This window comes from Schistosoma mansoni (genome assembly GCF_000237925.1).
Source record: "Schistosoma mansoni, WGS project CABG00000000 data, chromosome 1 unplaced supercontig 0071, strain Puerto Rico, whole genome shotgun sequence".
Classification (NCBI taxonomy): Eukaryota; Metazoa; Platyhelminthes; class Trematoda; order Strigeidida; family Schistosomatidae; genus Schistosoma; species Schistosoma mansoni.
In genome coordinates, this window is record NW_017385989.1 from 1,128,151 (window position 1) to 1,149,308 (window position 21,158).

The following is a 21,158-nucleotide window of genomic DNA, read 5'->3' on the forward strand; positions in this document are numbered from 1 at the left end:
ATGTAGATGGAAATAATGGACTTTTAAATAAACTAAATAATATAGTACATATATAAAACCATAATTTTTCATAGGGTAATATACATAAACCAATTGAACTGAGTAATGTTCCAGTTGCTATGGTAACTAATATGATATGTGCTGATAAGCATATTGATATAAAAAATACTAAAATACGTGCCAAACAAAAACATAACCAATATATAAGATTAATAATATAACTATCATTTAATGTTAGTTGTATTGGTCCATATAATGCATAAGTAAACATAAATTTCCCATAAACACGTTCATTCCCTACAATAGTAAAAAAAGTAATAAATGTACAACTAATAATAATTAAATAAATTTTTTTTAATTTTTTTAATTTTTGACATAAAATTGTTTGAATGAATTTAAAATAATTTATGAAATAATTTAAATTTAATTTTTTTGAGGATTTTTTAGAAAAAATTTGATTGGTTGATGATGATGATGATGATGATGTAATCTGTTTTTTTTTAGAAAAAAAAGAAAAAAGAAAAATAAATAAACAAAAACTCAATAAAAAAAGAAAAAAAAAAATAAATAAATAATCAATAAAAAAAGGAAAAAATATTTTTTGTAAAATTTTAATGAATGAATACGAATGAAAATTACAATTGATTGATCACTGTGTGGTGATCAATGTCATGCATGTCAATTCTTTCTTAGTGCTGATTGAATACTATCGATCAAGTTGCAATGTGGCCATTAGTCTAAATGGCTTGACACTGTGTGCACTATGTTGAGATAAGATGATGTTGATCATCACCCAGTGATCAATCAATTGTGATTAGATCTCAGTCCTACAAGAGGTTGGTCGCGGCATGGATAGCTCAGTGGTAACGTCTTCGACTGTGAAACTGAGTGATACAGGATCGAATCCGTCAGGGATCACTAATTCACTCAAGATTACAGGTACAGCTTGCTGACGAGTATAAAGTAGCACGAAACACGGGTCCATGGTTTCCTGTTGATCACCTTTAACCACCATCTCATGAATGAAAATTCAACGTTACATTCGAAAATCTGGTTTAAGTTTTTTTAAGGAAATATGAGGAGAATAATAATAATATAAGAATTTTCATCTAAATTAGAATGAATCGTTTCATAGGATTTAGGGCGCTGAGTTGATTTAAGACCTGGAATCCTGGACGAAGCATAGGACGAAACAACCGTCCAGTGCTTCCAAGTTTTCCTTGGTGGTCTACCTTCAATTGACTCATGCTTCCAACAATGAAAACTAAATTCAACAATAATGATTTCTTTTGTTTTATACAAGAACTTTTATCTAAATTAGAACGAACAGTTTCACAGTATGTAAGGCGCTGAGTTGATGTGAGATATTAAATAGGAAAAAATACATATATTTGTAAAATCTCAGCGAATGAATTCGAAGTAAATCCAATGTTCCAGCTGACAATCTAGTTCAAGCTTTTTCAAACAAATACATTCATACTGAGATTTTACAAAGAACACATTACGTCAGGAAGTAGAAGCAGATATGAAAAGGATAAATGTGAACTGGAAAGAACTGGAAAGGATTGTCTAGGACAGATTTTCCATGGTGATCTAGCTTCAATTGATTCATGATCTAAACTATTCAAATTACTATGATATCTACAAAACCTCTTCTGAATCAAGGATTGTTTGTAGTATAAAAAATTAAATCGAATGGTTAATGTTGAAGCTGACTAGTATGAAGTGTTAACTTGAATCAGTTTATAAGTGAAATAAAATCGTAAGATAAATGATGATCAGAATAAATATAGTTGACACGGGGGTGAGATAGACAACAATGGGATTACAAATCAGAGAAATTTATATAGCATCAACCCCTATCTACTGAAAATAGAACAATATTTATAATTTCAATTGACTCATGATCTCAACTCTATAAAATTACTAAAACCTCCGCAAAATCCCTTTCTGATAATGATCATGTGCTCACTAGTGACTGATTCCATGAGGTTTTTCCTGGAGTTCTAGTGAGAAATAGTAACCAGTGGAGTTCAACCAAGTCTGTTGGGAGATATCAACACACTGAAGACAATTGGTGAATGGTTGCTCAAACTTCGTGGATTGGTTGAAGTTAGACATTAACAACGTCGGCTGACAGCCGGCTCAGTGGTCTATTGGGTTAAGTGCTCTGGCGAGAGACTGGTAGATCCTGGGTTGGAATCTCGCGAGTGCGGGATCGTGGATGCGCACTGCTGAGGAATCCCATAATAGGACAAAACGGCCTTTCAGTGCTTCCAGGTTTTCCATGTTGGTCTAGCTTCAATTGACTCATGATCTCAACTCTATAAAATTAATAAAATCCCCACCAAACCCCTTCTGATATGTGTATCCAGTTGATAAGTCTCAAATAAGACAAAACTTTCGTCTTGGATTCCATTGTTAGTGATTATGATTTATACTTTAGAACTAATATTACAAAATAGTATATATGTATGAAATCTTTAAAAGTTCATCTTATTTAGATTATGTATAACAATAGAATTCGGTGAGATGAGTTTCATCCTATTTGAAATCAATCAGCTGAATACAAATACAATATACAATATTGATGTTTGAAACCAAGATTTGAACAATGTACTAATTCTTAAACACATTAATGAAGTATCTACTAACCTATTGAGTTTAGTTAGCTATTAACATCTGTAATACTTAAGATGTGTATTCTTGAGGGTCAAAATTCTATCTTGATTATCATGAACTGAATAATACAAACACTTCGAATGGATCTCAATTTCAAGAGATAGAACAAGAGTGAAGATAACATTGACTGTATTGGATATACAGATGCAAAGATCATTTAGTAGAAATACAAACTGTTGTAGTTCGGGTAATAGAACAATAATGTTGGCGTATGTGCATGGTTGCTTTTATGCATATGCAAATAATGGAGCGAATATTATTGTATTTATAACAGCCAGAGAAGAAAAGTTTACTCTTATCAGTAACATGAAAACATTTCATAGTCATAATAAGGTGAATCCAATCATCATGTACAGGTCAGTATATTCTACAATAAACCAGTTACTTCCATATCTACATATACTACTGATACTACTGTTCTGTATTAATCGAACAAATTAGATTCGTAAGCAAAGGTGGATGGTGGCTAGCAGTGGAATCCAGGACGCGCGTTTCGTCCTATTTGAGACTCGTCAGTGGACTCACTGGCCGAGTGGATAACGCGAAGGTGTTTGAAGCGAACGGTACTGGGTTTGAGTCCAAGAGTGAACATCAACTCTGAGATGCAGGTACATCCAACTGACGAGTCCCAAATAGGACGAAACGCGCGTTCTGGATCCCACTGCTAGTCACTATCCATCTTTGCTTATAATGCTTGTGAATTAGGACTATATGGAGGCAATACGCACAGTATGCATATATATCACCACTAGTATGTTGTTCACTACAGTGGGGTTCAGCGATTGAAGCAGTTATGTTCATTATCTAACCTGAGTAATATTATACTATATCTAAAATGGCTTCAAGTTAGAAAAGATGAATTATTAAATTACAACTAAGTAATTTCAAAATCACAAACAACTGGAAAGGATCGCCCTGGATAGAGTTCGATAGAGAATGCTAGTCAGCGGCCTATGCAACTCCACGAAGAATGATAGGCGTAAGTAAGTAAGTTTTAAAGTCATAAACTGATATGAGTTTAATCTCTACCCGAAATATGTATTATTACTATTTTTATTGTATATCTAGCTATAAGATAAACCATATTTTGATGGAGTTTTGTTCTCTGAATTGGATGATTTGGTTGTGGAGCACTCATCATCCTTCTGAACGATATCATAAGCACAAACTTCGAGTAGAAGTGAAATGTTTGAATTTCTCCACATGTGGTTCACAGCTTGTCCTGTGCACCTCACCTACCTGAGCTACAAATCTTCTCCATCATCTCAAGATAAACTATATATTCGGCAAAATGTTTTTTTTCTTTTTAATCTAGTTAAAGTACTACTAGCTCTTTGTTTAGTTTACAAGTATTTGGCATAACAACTATTTTGCCAAATCATAGATACATATATATTGTTGACGTAAACATTAGAAACCATAAAACCTTTTATCTATCTCAAAAAATCAAACAAAATTACTCTGATTATATACAATAAGAAATATCTATCTATCTACCTACCTACCTACTTATCTATCTATCTATGTATCTATCTATCTGTAACATTGACAGTAAAGAAGAAAGAGAAGAAAAAGACAAAAGATTGTATCAGTTCGATTGATTTATTATTCAACATTCCAATGATTAAGTAGTTAGGAATTTTGAAATAAAAAAAACAAGAAAAGATCATTTGTAGAATCATATTTTATGAATTAAACTGTATGATAGATTGTAAGCAAGGATGGATAGGGGCTAGCAGTGGAATCCAGTTTGACGCGCGTTTAGTCCTATTTGGGACTCGTGAGCTGGATGTACCTGCATCTCAGAGTCGATGTTCACTATAGCACTCGAACCCAGTACCTTTCGCTTCAAACGCCATCGCATTAAACACTTAGCTACTCAGTCCTGTTAGCCACTTGCTTGTGTAATGGGTTGAAGTTTAAATTCACTAGTATTGTTTGTTTGGCCTAGTGGACAACGCAATGGCGTTTGAAGCGAAAGGTACTGGGTTCGAGTTACTCCCAGAGTGAACATCAACTATTAGATGCAGGTACATCCAGCTGAGTCACAAATAGAACGAAACGTGCATCCTGGATTCCACTGCTAGCCACTATCCATCTTTGCTTATAATAATTGTAAACTAACGCTATATCGAGGCAATACGCACGGTATGCACATATGTCAATACGAGACTGACTAGTTGCAGTCCAAACACATCGACGGGAAGAATCAAACAAACAATACTAAGTCAATTTTGTATGATAGATTGTTTAAACTTTTGATTTGAACTAAAAACTATATTATAATGAGATTGGTCATTTCAAGTCATTTTAACTAAGAAGAGACTATGAGTAATAAAGTTCAAGTGTGCCAGTATGTGGCAGTTACTCACTGAAGACAATGAAAAATATTTGTGTAATGTTACGAATCAACTAAAGTTAGATATTTTTACAGTTAGATTTTGGTCTTATACTCGAAAAGATAAGAGTTTGTCGAGAGACCAAAGACCTTTACTACAATCCACGGTGGGGGATTTGTGAATACCCACTTCTTAGGAGCCCCAAAATGGGACGAAATAGCTATCTAATGTTACCTGATTTACAATAGATATCTAACTTAGGTAAGTTTGTGATGCCAATAACAATCAATAACCTGCACAAATCTATGTACTGATAATTAGGAAAGAATTTGTATAAATTATAAGTATTTTACTGAAGAAATTACGAAGCTTTTCAGGGTACAGTGGCTTTGATAGTGTAACCAGTTTTTTAACTCTTACTATCAGTATATCGATGTTATTAGTGAAGTGCTGTTACATAATAGTATTAACCTGATTGTGAATATATTTGCACTAGTGGTTTCCTTCCTGATACTTTTCAAAGCCAGAAACAGTTTCCTGGAAAATTCCGCATTGCCTCTAAGACGTTTACTAGTGAATTCACTAACCAGATAAGGTTTGCGATATACAAAAACTGTGTTTGAAAATCATTAACTGTTATATCATTCTTACGTTATCAGTTTGGGTATTATTCAGTTTACTAAGAACAATTATAATGGAATAAAATCAGTTATTTTCACTCAATGCTGGTAAAAGCAACTCCGCCTTTATCCCCTCAGGGAGCTACTGCCGGTCCCAAGCCAACACAAAGAAGGAGGATTGAGCATCGGGTTAGCGACTCCATCTCGTAGAAAACTAACTCGCCAAAAACGCTAACCAGAAAAAATCATTCAAACCATTTTAACTCTGCCTTAGGAGTAAGAAGGTCTTCTTACAGAAGAGTTATGACGCCTCATGGTGAAAGCCGAGTTCCTTCAGAAGCCATGAGGCTGATGACGCTTCTAACAACCAGAGAAACCATTATTTGGGAACATGGAATGCTCGTACAATGTGGGAGACCATGAGAGTCTTCCGAATCGCTGCAAGTTGATGGTAAAATTGAAATTTCTCTATTCTATATTATCTATCTAAACACCATAGGAAAGTATTTCTACTGAGATATTCATTCACTTTTGTATTTCTTGCTTGAATCTTCCTATTGATGTTTAAGACTGCAATTGATCAGTCTCTTATTGGCGTATGTTCATCTTGTGAAGACTGACTCGACATCGCCTTAAGTTGCAAGCATTATAAGCAAAGATGGGTGGTGGTTAACAGTAGAATCCACGACGTGCGTTTCACCCCATGTGAGACTTGTCAACTGAATATGCCTGCATCCCGGAGTTGATTTTCACTCCTAAAGTCGAACCCAGTGATTTTCTCTTCAAGCGCCATCGCGTTACCCACTTAGCTGCTGAATCTAGATTGCCACCAGTTTGGTTGCTTGAATTTCGCCATTGATGTTTAGAACTGCAACTGATCAGTTTCCTATTAGTATATGTACATCCTGCTAAGTGGATAACGCGGTGAAGTTTGCAGTAAAGAGTACTGGGTCTGAGTCCCGGAATGAATATCAACTCTGAGATAAATTTACATCCAGTCAGCAAGTCTCAAATAGAACGAAACGCGCATTCTGGATTCTCCTGCCAACCATCATTCATCTTTACTTATAATGCTTTAGATATTTATATTCTATGAAATAAATGTCACTTATCTTCTTAATTTTGACCAGAATCTTAAAAGTAACTTCCTAATTTCTGATTGATTTCCTCTTATCTATAACTTTTATTGATATAAAACTTTCCTAGCAAACAAAGTAAATAATCAGAAGAGGGTTCTGTGGAGACTTTAGTAATTTTATATAGTTGAAATCATGAGTCAGTTAAAGCTAGAACATCATGGAAAACCTGGAAGCACTTGACAGCTATTTCGTCCTTTCAGGTTTTCCATGGTTTTCTAGCTTCAATAGACTCATGATTTCATCTATATAAAAGTTAATAATCATTTACAGTTTTTTTTTGTTTTTCAATTTTCATCGTTTTTTTTATGATTGACAGAAAAATCAATCGATAAAGTTGTTTTGGTTTTTCTACTTTTTTGCCTAGACAGTAAATTGTTTGAACTTTCTGTCTGGTTAACTTGTTTCCTAATAATGTATATGATAATGAGAGGATTCAGTTTAAACATCAAGATACTTGGTAAGAAAAGATGGATAGTGGCTAGAAGTGGAATCAAGGACGCGCGTTCCGTCCTATTTGTGATTCGTCAGCTGGATGTACCTGCATCTCAGATTTGATGTTCACTCTGGGACTCGAACCCAGTACCGTTGGCTTCAAACGCCATCGCGTTATCCACTCGGCCTTGTGTTTTGTTTTTTTATAAGTTTGGAATTGTAAGTTGACACTTGGATATGTTCTACGAATGTTGTCCCAAAGAATTCCACGTCGTCCATTATTTGCCGACGACGCTGAAACTGGTTGGAAAAAGCATAAAGGTGGTTAGTGTATAACATGGTGTCGTGATATGAAAGAAAGCTGCAAAGGGCTGACTTCTGTTGGTCCTTCCCGACTCCCTGGCTGGGGTACGAGAGATGATGTAATACAGTGACTAAAGATGTTATCAAATACGACACAGAATAGAAGCCAATGGTGATCTTGCTATAAACTTCTATTACTTTCTTCATAAAAAGTGATTATAACTTCCTTAACTGAAAAAATTCTTTCCAGTTGTACCTTTCTGTTTTTCCCATTACTATTACTTTTTCACTACGTAATATTAATAATACACTTCCATACACCAATCTGTGGTCGTAATTGTCCTTTTTTTCTTCTCTCTTATACGCACGTTAGATGCCTTTTTTACCCACAATTACTTGATTATTGATCAACTTTCTAAATTGATAGATAAGTAGATACTACACTTGCCTTGAAGTCATTATGTTATAGGTACGAATTGTGCTATATTTCATTTATTTTAAGCAGTGGCGTAGTTTACTTATCCATACAAGGGCATTTTTACACACTTGCTTACTTGCTTACGCCTGTTACTTCCAATGGAGTATAGGCCGCCGACCAGCATTCTACAACACACTTTGTCATGAGCCTTCCTTTTTAGTTCTATCCAACTGTTGTTCATTCTTCTCATGTCTGTCTCTATTTCTCGATATTAAGTGTTCTTTGGTCTTCCACTTCTCCTTTGACCTTCAGGATTCCATGTGAGGGCTTGTCTTGTGACGCAGTTGAGTGATTTCCTCAATGTGTGTCCTATCCACTTCCAACGCTTCTTCCTCATTTCTTCCTTCATTGGAATCTGGTTTGTTCTCTCCCACAATAGGTTGTTGCTAATAGTGTCTGGCCATCGGATCCGAAGTATCTTGCGTAGACAGCTGTTAATAAACATCTGTATCTTTTGGATAATGGCTTTCGTAGTTCTCCAACTTTCCGCCTCATACAGTAGAACTGCCTTGACATGTGTATTGAAAATTGTGATCTTGGTGTTGGTTGAAAATTGTTTTGAGTTCCATTTTTACAAACAGTTGTATACAATTATTATCCTGATATACTCTATCAATAAAACTACATCAGAACATCTATGTAACATGCATCTAATATATAGTTATTTGTATAGCTCATCATGAGATGATGGATAATAATTGTAGCTTGAAATCAAGATGTTGGAGGTGATGTGATTTTTGAGATGGATGGATTGGTTGTGAAGCTTATGTTTTTCTTCAGAATCAAATTTCAGGTCAACAAAATAAGCTGTTAGTTATTCGTAAAGGCATTGCTCTAGATCATTTCTTGAAGTACGCGCTCTGATGATGTTGTTCAAAAATACAATGAAAAAGTTTCAAAACAACCTATCCAGTTCAAAGACTATAACACTAACAGCTCCTTGAGTTATGCAGTAATAGAAAAATTAACAACCTCAGAGATCAACTTGTTATCTCCAGGATACATATCCGAAATCCATATTGCTCATTAAGTGCTTCTAGAATACATAAATAATGTTGTGAAGATGCTTATGATCTTTATGTTACCAATCCCTCGCTCGTGTTAATCCTCAATGATCATATTTCCTAGTTATCAAGTGATACAATGTGAACAGTTGACGTTTATACTTACCACGTGATTGAATGTAGAAAAATTTCAAGATGGAGGTGAGATTTTGAGTTTAAGATGATGATTTTGTGAAAGTTATGCTCTCTGAACTAGTCGATTTTCCATGAAGTTTTCGTTATCATTCTAAATAAAATCATCACCATAAACTTCAAAACAGTTAGAGAATTACTTACTAACAACAACTAATCGGAGCTTGTACTTATAGTGATGTTGTCTAGAAAAGCAGTAAAAAAGTTCACTTTTCAAACCACCTAGCTCAGAAAACCTGACTTTACCAAAGTCAGACAAGTGTTGGAAACCAGTGACAATCAAGTGGGCTTTTAGTTTCTATACTACGGTTTCATTTGCTACCTAGACTGATGAACCTCTCTTAAAAATTTGTTCACTGATCATCTATTTTCCAGCTTATAAGATTGTACGTTATATGCCTATTCAACAGTGTGTTTCAAATCATTAAAATTACAATTAACCGGTAAGATAAAATGGAATAATCTGACCTACAATAAACGATGATAAGTACACAAATCAATCTTGGTTTATGTAATGTACACTAACATTGAAATAAAGACAACAGTTTTATCATCACATTTCTACTAAGTTCTGCGTCTAGGCACAGAAAGAGTTTGAGTATTCCATAATTTGAATAATTTTCCATTTATAACTATATCAATCTTATCATTAGTTAATATGATACCCGAAGACTAGGCTTAAAAGTCATGTTTTCACTGATTCATGTTGCAGAGGTTGTTATTGGTGTTTTGGACTTAACTGGCTGGGATAGGCAGAAAGCAGGATCGACAAGTACTTAAGACTGTTCATACAGCTTTTGTGTATCATTGCTCCGATCGTAAATTCTCTCTTCTCTCATTGGCGGGAATCAGCACGTTCATATATCAAACAGGGCACGTACTCAATCAATGTAACACGTCTAATCAAATCACAGTAATTCTCCTCTATGACATTAGTATAACAATTAACCAGTTTGATTTCATTTTACATTGTTTGTTTGAATCTTGAGATTGCTGTTTAGGACTTCAATTGATCAGTGTCTTATTGGCATATGTCCATCCTATGAGGATTCAGTCAGTCAGTCAGTTACAACGTAGAACTTCGTACGTACGTACGTACATCAGTTCGAGTTGCCATACCACATTAGCACAAAGATGAAGTTGTCAATTCAAATCCCATAGTGGTAGAAGTAGTAAGAGTATAAGTATTATGTGAAAGATAAGGGTTTGAAGATGTTATTGAAGGAGCATAATACGGTGAAATAAATTTGGAAAGAGAAAAAGGATACGGATATGAAGAATTCAGAAGATTAGAATTTGGTAGAACACAAAGAGTGGATGCACCTTCGCCATAGCAAATGATTTTGAGCCATGTCATTCAAGGTCTCTAACCATCGGTTGCTATCATCTCGCGAATCCCAACCAGGTAGTCTACACCTACCAACATGGCCCAGTCCACTTGTCAGAGACTTCATGGATTTATGCCATGTTTTGGTCTGGCCGCCCCTAGCTTTCTTCCAACCTGCTCCTACACTATAAAGCATTGCACGTCGGGGCAGACGGTAGTTTGGCATACGTATCACGTGTCCCGGCCATCTCAACTGATGAAGTTTCAGTACTTCATCAATCGATTTGCCATCCTTTCCTAGTACCCGTTTCCTAACATCTGCATTACTTACCCGGTGGTCCCAGGATATACGAGCAATGAGTCGAAGACACTTATGATCGAATACTAGTAGCCTACGAATATCCTCTACTCTTATCGACCATGTTTAACTGCCATAAAGTAGGACGGAACGGACTGCTGCACAGTAAACCCGTCCTTTGGTTGCTAGACGGATATCTCGCCTACGCCATAAATGGCGCAAGTTGGCGAAAGCTAGACGAGCCTTCTGTATCCGTGATGAGATTTCGTCATACACCAGACCACAAGGGCTGATAAGACTCCCAAGATAAGTGAAGCTGTCAACACGCTCAACTACTTCACTCCCTATCATTAGTTCAGGTGCCGATATAACCCAATCCTGAAGTAACATTTTGCACTTCGAGGGAGAGAATCGCATCCCAAACATGCCTGCATTGTTGCTTATAGTGGTCAGAAGACTCTGCATTTTGTCAGCGTCTTCACCGAATAAAACTATGTCGTCGGCGTATTCTAAGTCAACAAATGAATCTCCCGGTAAAAGTTCAACTCCAGGAGATTGAGATGATGAAAGTGATATCTCTAAAAGCATGTCAATGACAAAGTTAAACAAGAATGGGGAGAGTGGACAGCCCTGACGAACACCACTTGAGGTAACTAATTCTGATGACAGTTCGCCATAGGCTCTAACTCGACCAGTTGTGTTCGAGTAGAGAGTCTTTATGAGGTTAATGTACTTCTTTGGCAACTCCGCCTGTAGCTCCTCCAGGGGCTACTGCCGGTCCCAAGCCCGGGTAAAGGAGGAGGGTTGGGCATGTGGTTAGCGACCCCATCCCGTAGAAAATCAACTCGCTAAAAAAACGCTAACCAGAAAAAATCATTCAAACCATTTAAACTCTGCCCTGGGAGTAGAAGGAAAAATGACGTCTCATGATGAAAGCCGAGTTCCTTCGGAAGTCATGAGGCCGATGCACCTTCTTACAACCAGAGCGAAAATTTTTATAGGTACATGGAATGTCCGGACAATGTGGGAGACCGGCAGAGTCTTCCAAATTTCTGCGGAAATGAGGAAATACAACCTGGAAGTGCTTGGAATCAGTGAAACACATTGGACGCAGGTTGGACAACAACGACTGTCTTCAGGGGAACTTCTGTTATACTCCGGTCATGAAGAAGAAAATGCCCCACATACACAAGGAGTGGCACTGATGCTGTCTAGAAAAGCACAAAATGCACTTATAGGATGGGAATCTCATGGACCGAGGATCATCAAAGCCTCCTTCAAAACAAAGAGAGGGCATTACAATGAACATCATCCAATGCTATGCGCCGACCAACGACTACGATGAAGACGCTAAAAACCAATTCTACGATAGGCTGCAGTCAATCTTCGAGAAGTGCCCAACCAAGGACCTGACCATTCTAATGGGAGATTTCAATGCCAAGGTTGGAAAGGACAACACTGGATACGAAGACGTCATGGGACAACATGGACTGGGAGGAAGGAACGAAAACGGTGAGAGATTTGCAAACCTATGTGCCTTCAATAAACTGGTCATAGGTGGCACCATATTCCCACACAAAAACATACACAAAGCCACTTGGATTTCACCGGATCACACTACACAAAATCAAATCGACCATGTCTGCATCAACAAAAAGTTCAGGAGGACGATGGAGGATGTGAGAACCAGAAGAGGAGCTGATATAGCATCCGATCACCATTTGCTGGTCGCCAAGATGAAACTAAAACTCAAGAAGCACTGGACAATGGCGCGGACAACATCACAAAAGTTTAACACGGCCTTTCTTCGAGATGCTGACAAACTCAACGAATTTAACATAGCCCTCAGCAACAGGTTCCAGGCCTTTCATGACCTACTCAATGGAGAGGGAACCACCATAGAGAGCAGCTGGAAAGGTATCAAGGAGGCAATCGTTTCAACATGTCAGGAGGTTCTGGGCCAAAAGAAGCACCATCACAAGGAATGGATCACTGTTGGTACACTGGATAAAATTGAAGCAAGGAGGAACAAGAAGGTAGCAATCAATATCAGCCGAACAAGAGCAGAAAAAGCCAAGGCACAAGCCGAATACACAGAGGCAAACAAGCAAGTGAAGAGGAGCATCAGGACCGACAAACGTAAATATGTGGAAGATTTAGCGATGACAGCGGAAAAGGCTGCAAGAGAGGGAAACATGAGACAACTGTATGATACAACAAAGAAACTTGCTGGAAATTACCGTCAACCAGAAAGACCAGTGAAAAACAAGGAAGGCAAAGTAATCAACGATATTGAAGAACAACGAAACAGGTGGGTAGAACACTTCAAGGAACTCTTGAATCGACCAGCTCCACTGAACCCACCCAACATCGAAGCAGCACCCACAGACCTCCCAATCGATATTGCCCCACCAACAATTGAAGAGATCAGCATGGCCATTAGACAAATCAAGAGTGGCAAAGCAGCGGGACCAGACAACATCCCGGCAGAGGCACTGAAAGCAAATGTAACAGCAACTGCCAAGATACTCCACATTCTTTTCAGTAAGATTTGGGACGAAGAACATGTACCAACAGACTGGAAAGAAGGACTTCTCATCAAGATACCAAAGAAAGGCGATCTGAGCAAGTGCGACAACTACAGGGGCATCACTCTCCTCTCAATACCAGGAAAAGTCTTCAACAGAGTATTGTTAAACAGGATGAAGGATTCCGTGGACGCTCAACTTCGAGATCAACAAGCTGGATTTCGTAAGGATAGATCGTGCACAGATCAAATCGCATCTCTACGTATCATTGTGGAACAATCAATCGAATGGAATTCATCACTGTACATCAACTTCATCGACTACGAGAAGGCATTTAATAGCGTGGACAGGACGACACTATGGAAGCTTCTTCGACACTACGGCGTGCCTGAGAAGATAGTCAACATCATACGGAACTCCTATGATGGACTAAACTGCCAAATCGTCCACGGAGAACAACTCACCGACTCGTTCGAGGTAAAGACCGGTGTTAGGCAAGGTTGCCTACTCTCACCCTTTCTCTTTCTCCTGGTGATCGACTGGATCATGAAGACGTCAACATCTGGAGGAATGCACGGGATACAGTGGACAGGCAGGATGCAGCTTGACGATTTAGACTTCGCGGATGATCTGGCTCTTCTATCACAAACGCAACAACAAATGCAGGAGAAAACGACCAGTGTAGCAGCAGCCTCAGCAGCAGTAGGTCTCAATATAAACAAAGGGAAAAGCAAGACTCTCCGATACAATACAATATGCACCAATCCAATTACACTTGACGGAGAAGCTTTGGAGGATGTGAAAACCGTTACATATCTGGGCAGCATCATTGATGAACACGGTGGATCAGATGCAGATGTGAGGGCGCGGATCGGCAAAGCAAGAGCAGCATACCTACAGCTGAAAAACATCTGGAGCTCAAAACAATTGTCAACCAACACCAAGGTTAGAATTTTCAATACAAATGTCAAGACAGTTCTACTGTATGGGGCAGAGACGTGGAGAACTACGAAAGCCATTATCCAGAAGATACAAGTGTTTATTAACAGCTGTCTACGCAAGATACTTCGGATCCGATGGCCAGACACTATCAGCAACAAGTTACTGTGGGAGACAACAAACCAGATTCCAGCGGAGGAAGAAATCAGGAAGAAGCGCTGGAAGTGGATTGGGCACACTTTGAGGAAATCACCCAATTGTGTCACAAGACAAGCCCTCACATGGAATCCTGAAGGTCGAAGGAGAAGAGGAAGACCAAAGAACACATTACGCCGAGAAATAGAGACAGACATGAGAAGAATGAACAAGAACTGGAAAGAACTAGAAAAGAAGGCCCAGGACAGAGTGGGTTGGAGAAAGCTGGTCGGCGGCCTATGCTCCATTGGGAGTAACAGGCGTAAGTAAGTAAGTAAGTAAGTACTTCTTTGGTACTCCTTTCACTGACAAACACTGCCATAGAACCTCACGATCAACGGAGTCAAATGCCGCCTTAAGGTCAAGAAATACTACTATTGTGGGACGTCTGAATGTATGTCTATGTTCTAGGACCTGACGTAGAGTGAATATCTGGTCTATGCAACCACGTCCAGGTCGGAAACCAGCCTGGTTTTCTCTAGTCTGCTCTTCGCGAGCTTTGGCTAGGCGTCCAAGTATTATTGAAGCTAATATTTTAGACACTATATTAGTCAAACTGATTCCTCTGTGATTGTCACAGGGGGACTTTTGTCCTTTCTTATAGACTGGCACAATCAGTGATTGGGACCAGTCAGATGGAATTACGTCCAGTTCCCAGATTCTACCTAAGACCTCAGTCAATCTCGCTGCTAGTACTGGACCACCATCCTTAAAAATCTCAGGGGTAAACCTGTCAGGGCCTGCGGCTCTCCCTCGCTTCAGATTTCCTATAGCTTTTTCAACCTCGAAGAGAGTTGGAGGACTTACATCAATTTGCCATTCAGGACGACTGAGGATCGTGGGTAACTGAAGTGTGGCTGAAGGCCAGTTGAACTGATCCCTAAAGTGTTCTGCCCATCGATCCAATCTCCTGGATTGAGAATGAATGATATGCCCATCTTTGTCTGAGATAGTTTCGCTAATAGTCGGGTTCCTAATGCCGGTTTCTTTAATAAGTCTGAATAGCTGTCTGCTGTTACCTATTGCCGCTGCCTTTTCCATCTCTCTTGCTTTCGCTACCCACCACTGTTCACGATCATTGCGTAGGCTTTTTATTAGCCTTCGCTTAAGCTGACCCCGCTCTTCGTTATGTTCAGAGCCAGACGGGATGAGTTTTCGAGCATCTATCAGTGTGGTAGATGCTGCCGAGATCCATTGTTTCTCCCTGACCTTATGACTTACCTTACTAGCGGATATCACTGCTGTTTCCACAGCTTTACGGATGTCATTCCACGCTGCTTCGGGGTGGGCATAACTTACATGTCTGTCTAACTGTTTTTCCAGTTGTTCCTGTAATATATTCTTAGCTTGCCTATCATTAAGTAGAACCCTGAGTTATTACGTGTAGGAAGGATTCGAAAGTGGCCAACTTGGTCTCGTGTGTAGTTACGGGTATGAAAGCTAATATCACTTCCCAGTTGCCCACACTGAGGAAGGGTTCTTCTAGGGGTACCTGAAAAAGAAGTTGGATTAGTGTTGGTCTTAACGACCTGCGAGCGTGACCGCAGTGCCCAAGGGACAACTGCTTGATGACGGTCACGCACGGCCTTTTTGTGGGGGACTTTAGACGTGTTAGCTCCGTTCTTCAAAGGACCTTACCGCCGGAGACGGAAATCCGTGGGATAAGGCGAGGTGTGCATTTTATGGTCGACCTATTCTAACTCCACCCCTCCTTTGTGGGAAGGTAGCATCGCTGTCATGCTGGTTGTCTGAAGGAAACACCTTACTGCCGTCACACCTCTGTACAGTCGGCAGTACGACTTCACCTTTGGACCTTGGAATTGCTGCTTTTAGTCTTACCGCTTCTCAACCGACCTGTCTGGCATGGTAGGACCTTGAGGAACGATTGTTCCAGCCAGCATAGCTCAATTGCTTCATCACGATAGGCAAGCCCGACCACCACGTCAAGGTAGCAGCAACGGTCGGGAGTGACTCCTATGAGGATTACTTCGATATCACCTCAAATCAAACGCGCATCCTGGATTACACCGCTAGTCATCATCCATTTCTGTTTATAATTAACCAGTTTGTTTTAATAAGCATCATATGAATGATTGAATACCTTTTCAAAACAAAACAACTTACCTTGGTATTGTTATCACCTTTTAATGACACAATTCCATTGGATTTTGAATTGGTTGAATGATCAATACAAGTAATTATAAAAAAATAAAAAGCACATAATAATACAATTCCAGCAATTATTGAATAAGGGATTATAGCATTGACAAGTACTAATTCAGTTGTATTATTCTGTTGATTAGTAGTAATATTTGTTACTAAGGAATCATTATTATGATTTGAATTTGAAGGAATTGTAAATGGTTTCACTAATAATGGAGCTAATGCTGCTCCCATACCATAACCAGAATGCATTAAACTAAATGGTCCAGCTGCTTTTTCTTCCCAAACTGAAGCAAGTAGTGGATTACCATCTACAATAAAAGTAAAGAATGATTTATCAAAGAAATCAACCAATTCCATGTTAACTGCAGGAAATAGAAAAAAACAGTTTGGATGACCTTGTTGTTTTTCATCATTGATAAAGGGAAATGTTTCTGAGAGACTAGTAGACACAACAAATGAAATCTTCCAGAAAACAAAAGATTTTCAGATGAAACAGATAACAATAGTAAACATAACTTGTAACCATAGATCAACATACAGTGGATAACCATCTATCTATCAGGAAAATGAAATATCAAAATTGAACATTTCCTAATATTGAAAAACATCTGGAACTTAAAACAACTGTCTGTCAACCAACACCAAGATCAGAATTTTCAATACAAATGTAAAGACAGTTCTACTGTATGGGGCGGAAAATTAGAGAACTACGAGAGCCATCATCCAGAAGATACAGGTGTTTATTAACATCTGTCTACACAAGATACTTCGGATTCGATGGCCAGACACTATCAGCAACAAGCTACTGTGGGAGAGAACAAACCAGATTTCATCCAGTGAAGGAAGAAATCAGGAAGGAGCGCTGGAAGTGGATAGGACACACATTGAGGAAATCACCCAATTCCGTCACAAGACAAGCCCTCACATGGAATCCTGAAGGCCAACGAAGAAGATGAAAATCAAAGGACACATTACGCCGAGAAACGGAGAGAGACATGAGAAGAATGAACAATAATTGGATAGAACTAGAAAAGAAGGCCCAGGACAGAGTGGGTTGTAGAATGCTGGTCGGCGGCCTATGCTCCATTGTGAGTAACAGGCGTATGTAAGTAAAGTAATATTGAAAATCAATGATTAACTAAAAATTTCTTGCCTTTCCATTCAGATGTATGTATATATGTAGTGCACGACGTCTTGGTGAAGATAACCAATTTATTGTTTAATGTGTAATTATACAGTCATCTAGTAAAATATGGGAATCATATATCAGACACGTTACTTCCACATCTTCTTTGACTTCTCTCTTACAAGTATCATTATTTCTTTATTCCTTTTGTTATCTTGACTACTATAAAAGTTTCAATCTTCTTTATCTTCTGCTTACAGACATTTTACTTCTGACTAGTGTTTACATACTACTTAAATATGATAACATAAGTAGCATACACCACATATATACGTCACTTACTTACAATGAATCTTTCTGAAGAACTTAACATTCTCTTTTTATCTTGGCAATACTAACGGTATAATTTTGAATGTATGTATCATACAACTCCGCCTGTAGCTCCTCCGGAGGCTACTGCCGGTCCTAGGCCCACACAAAGGAGGAGGGTTGGGAATAGGGTTAGCAACCCCATCCCGTAGAAAACTAACTCGCAAAAAAACGATAAACAGAAAATATTATTCAAACCATTTATGTATTACATAATGAAAAATGTTAGTTACCGTTAATTTTTAAAGAAATCAGTACCAAATATCACCCACATAGGTTTACATTTACAACATACGTGTATCAATATTAATCCTTGAAGTGGAATTATTTAAGTATGTAAGAAGATCTTCTTAAAATGAAAACTTCTAAAGAGAGTATATGGATGCTGAATAAAATGACTTATCTTTGATGTTTCAGATTATACTGGTGTTCATTGGATGATACAATACCAAGATTGGTCATCTGAAGAGCTAATAATTATTCTCCTAATCTTTAAATCTTACCAACTTCAATGTATTTTCTCATAAACAATTTAAATGATCAAATTATATTATAATATGGTATTAATAAAGTTTATTTATGTATTTATTTGCACATATAAATATTGGTACAAGGGGGCACCAGATATTGTGTGAGGGCCATGATAATGCCCGGTTGCCCAAACTGAAGCAGATGGTTTCCTTAAGGGCCACACCCCGAGCCTTTGACCTAAAGGTCTGATCCACAGGGCAGTGGAGCATCGTGAAGAGATGCAGTCCCATGATAGCCGGTGACCAACGATTGATTCATACGCCATTTGTTCCCTCAGGATACTGGAGCACATGTACACCATTGTTTTGAAATCAGGGTTTTCCAACTCTCCTTGGTGGATCCGCCATTTCCACTAACCCGTTTTGGGCACCGGACATTTCCTTTTCGTCCTCTCAATTTCGTAAACAACACCCCCGTCACGAGAAGGCAGTGAGTAGGACTTCCCTGAGAAAAGCTGTATACGCGTGGCCATGCGAAAGCATTTCGAGAGCGAGGGTGATCCCTCCCCACTCTCGGCCGTACCACGGCATTTAGGGGCAGTTAATAGGTTGCCTAGGACAGAGTTCGATCGAGAATGTTGGTGGGAAGCTTATGATCCTCCACATGGGGTAACAGGAGTAAATAACTAATTGCTTTTAAAATTTATTCACTTTATCCTCTTAATATCTTCATATTTAATGATTAAATGAGGTATAAAAACAAGCAAGAATGGTTACAAAAAAAGTTTATTTTTTTTAGTGAATTAAGCTGTAGAATTATAAACATATAACCCTTTTTCTATGACGACAATTAGTAATATGAACACCGATTACCACGACGCGCTATGCTGACTAGTGTAGGGGATAGTTCGAAAAAAGTTAGGGGTTGCCAAACCAAAACGTGGCATCAGTGCTTAAAGTCACTAACTTCTAGTCTGAGTCATGTTGGCAGAAGCAGACTACCTGGTTGGGGTCCGCGTGACTATCGTAACCGATGGTTGGAAACTCTAGGTGACATGTCTCAGAATCAATCACAATGGCGCAGGTGTATACACAGTTTATCTTCCCTTAAACCTTGTGATTAAAATTGCTTCATGACTTTCTTTCTTCCTATACTATATCCTTATATACAAAGTATCTTTTATATATTACCACCACTAAATTAACTACTATGAATCCGGAGTTCATCTTGTTGTGCTAACGAGGTATGGCAACTTGGACCGATGCATAAATGTGCCTGAACCTACGTTGTAGGTGACTGACTGAATATGTTTATTAGTGTGAATAATCTACCCGAAGATAATACCAAGAACACAGTGTGGAAGAAAGTGTTTCGCATGATCAGTGATTTCAAAAATGACAAAACTGTAGATATCTGAAGGAATATAACTTTTAACTTCTTCAAAACAACATTCTTCATGGCAACATTGTTATTCTTCTTTAGTCTACCAATATTTAACAGTAAATTGAAAGACAAGCTATTCCATTAAATTTGCTCCTGTCAAGTTAGGCAAATAAGTGACTCAATGCATATACTATCGAAGTAGATTCTAGAACATCCAGCATAGCTGAATCAAGATATTAATGAATTCATGAGATATCTCATAATTGAAGACCTTTTGAATACGAGTCTCTATCAAAACATATTCAGAGTTAATTAGAAACCTGACAAAATGAGTTTCCATTCTCTCAGCATTATTTAAGCTTTCTCGTACAATTAGAAAAGTCAGTATTGTGTATACAGGGTAAACGTATTCATTGTCATTTGTTAAAGTCTTAAATAATCAAAGTTCCAAATTCTTTATTATTCTCTTATTTTCATAGTTGAAAGCATGAGTCAATTGAAGCTAGACAACCATGAAAAACCTGGGATCACTAGACGGCCGTTTCGTCCTATTATGGGACTCCTCAGCAGTACACATCCACGATCCCGCACTCTCGAGATTCGAACACAGGACCTATCAGTCTCGCGCCATAGCACTTGACCGATAGACCAGTGAGCCGGCTGCCATCCGACGGTGTTATTGTCTAACTTCAACCAATTCACGATTTTGAGTAACCGTTCACCAATTGTTTTCAGTGAGTTGATATTTCTACAACAGACTTGGTTGAACTCCACTGCTCATTGCTTCCCACTAGAACTCAAGGAAACATCCATTGAAGTCAGTCACCAGTGAGCATATGATTTGACTGAAAAGAGGGGGGGTTTTCCCACGACTACCAAAATATGTTATCAGAACGATTTTATATAAAGGGACAAAGTCTATATTGAATACACTAATTGAAATAGTATATCTTGATAAATTTCTGAAGAAACTCATTTATGTGTCTTGTAAACAGAAGATCATAACAGATTCTTGATCTTAGATTTTCACTAACAAAGAGATGTCACATATAAAAACTTATTTAAGAAATTAGACATGTCATGAACTGTATACTGTTATTCATTGTTATCATTTTCAGTAGATTATATCAGAGGGGGTTTTGTGAAGATTGAGTATTTTTATAGTGA

The 21,158-nt window shown here is 38.2% G+C and overlaps 1 protein-coding gene and 2 non-coding genes across 3 annotated transcripts in view; 1 reads left to right on the forward strand and 2 right to left on the reverse strand.

Moving 5' to 3' along the window:
- Nucleotides 1-182: 182 nt before the first annotated feature.
- The window catches only part of Smp_139150 (hypothetical protein), a gene marked incomplete at its 5' end in the record, with an annotated part of 25,794 nt that continues 4,818 nt past the window's right edge, over nucleotides 183-21,158 (reverse strand). The window contains 2 exons of the mRNA XM_018791833.1: nucleotides 183-297; nucleotides 16,601-16,950. Coding sequence (XP_018645055.1) covers nucleotides 235-297; nucleotides 16,601-16,950 — 413 coding nt within the window. The 3' untranslated portion in view covers nucleotides 183-234. The remainder of the gene's footprint in view (nucleotides 298-16,600; nucleotides 16,951-21,158) is intronic.
- Smp_tRNA_02137_Pseudo_TTG.1.1 lies at nucleotides 4,619-4,694 on the forward strand. The gene has a single exon. It is a non-coding gene (tRNA).
- Nucleotides 7,338-7,405, reverse strand: Smp_tRNA_00964_Gln_TTG.1.1. The gene has a single exon. It is a non-coding gene (tRNA).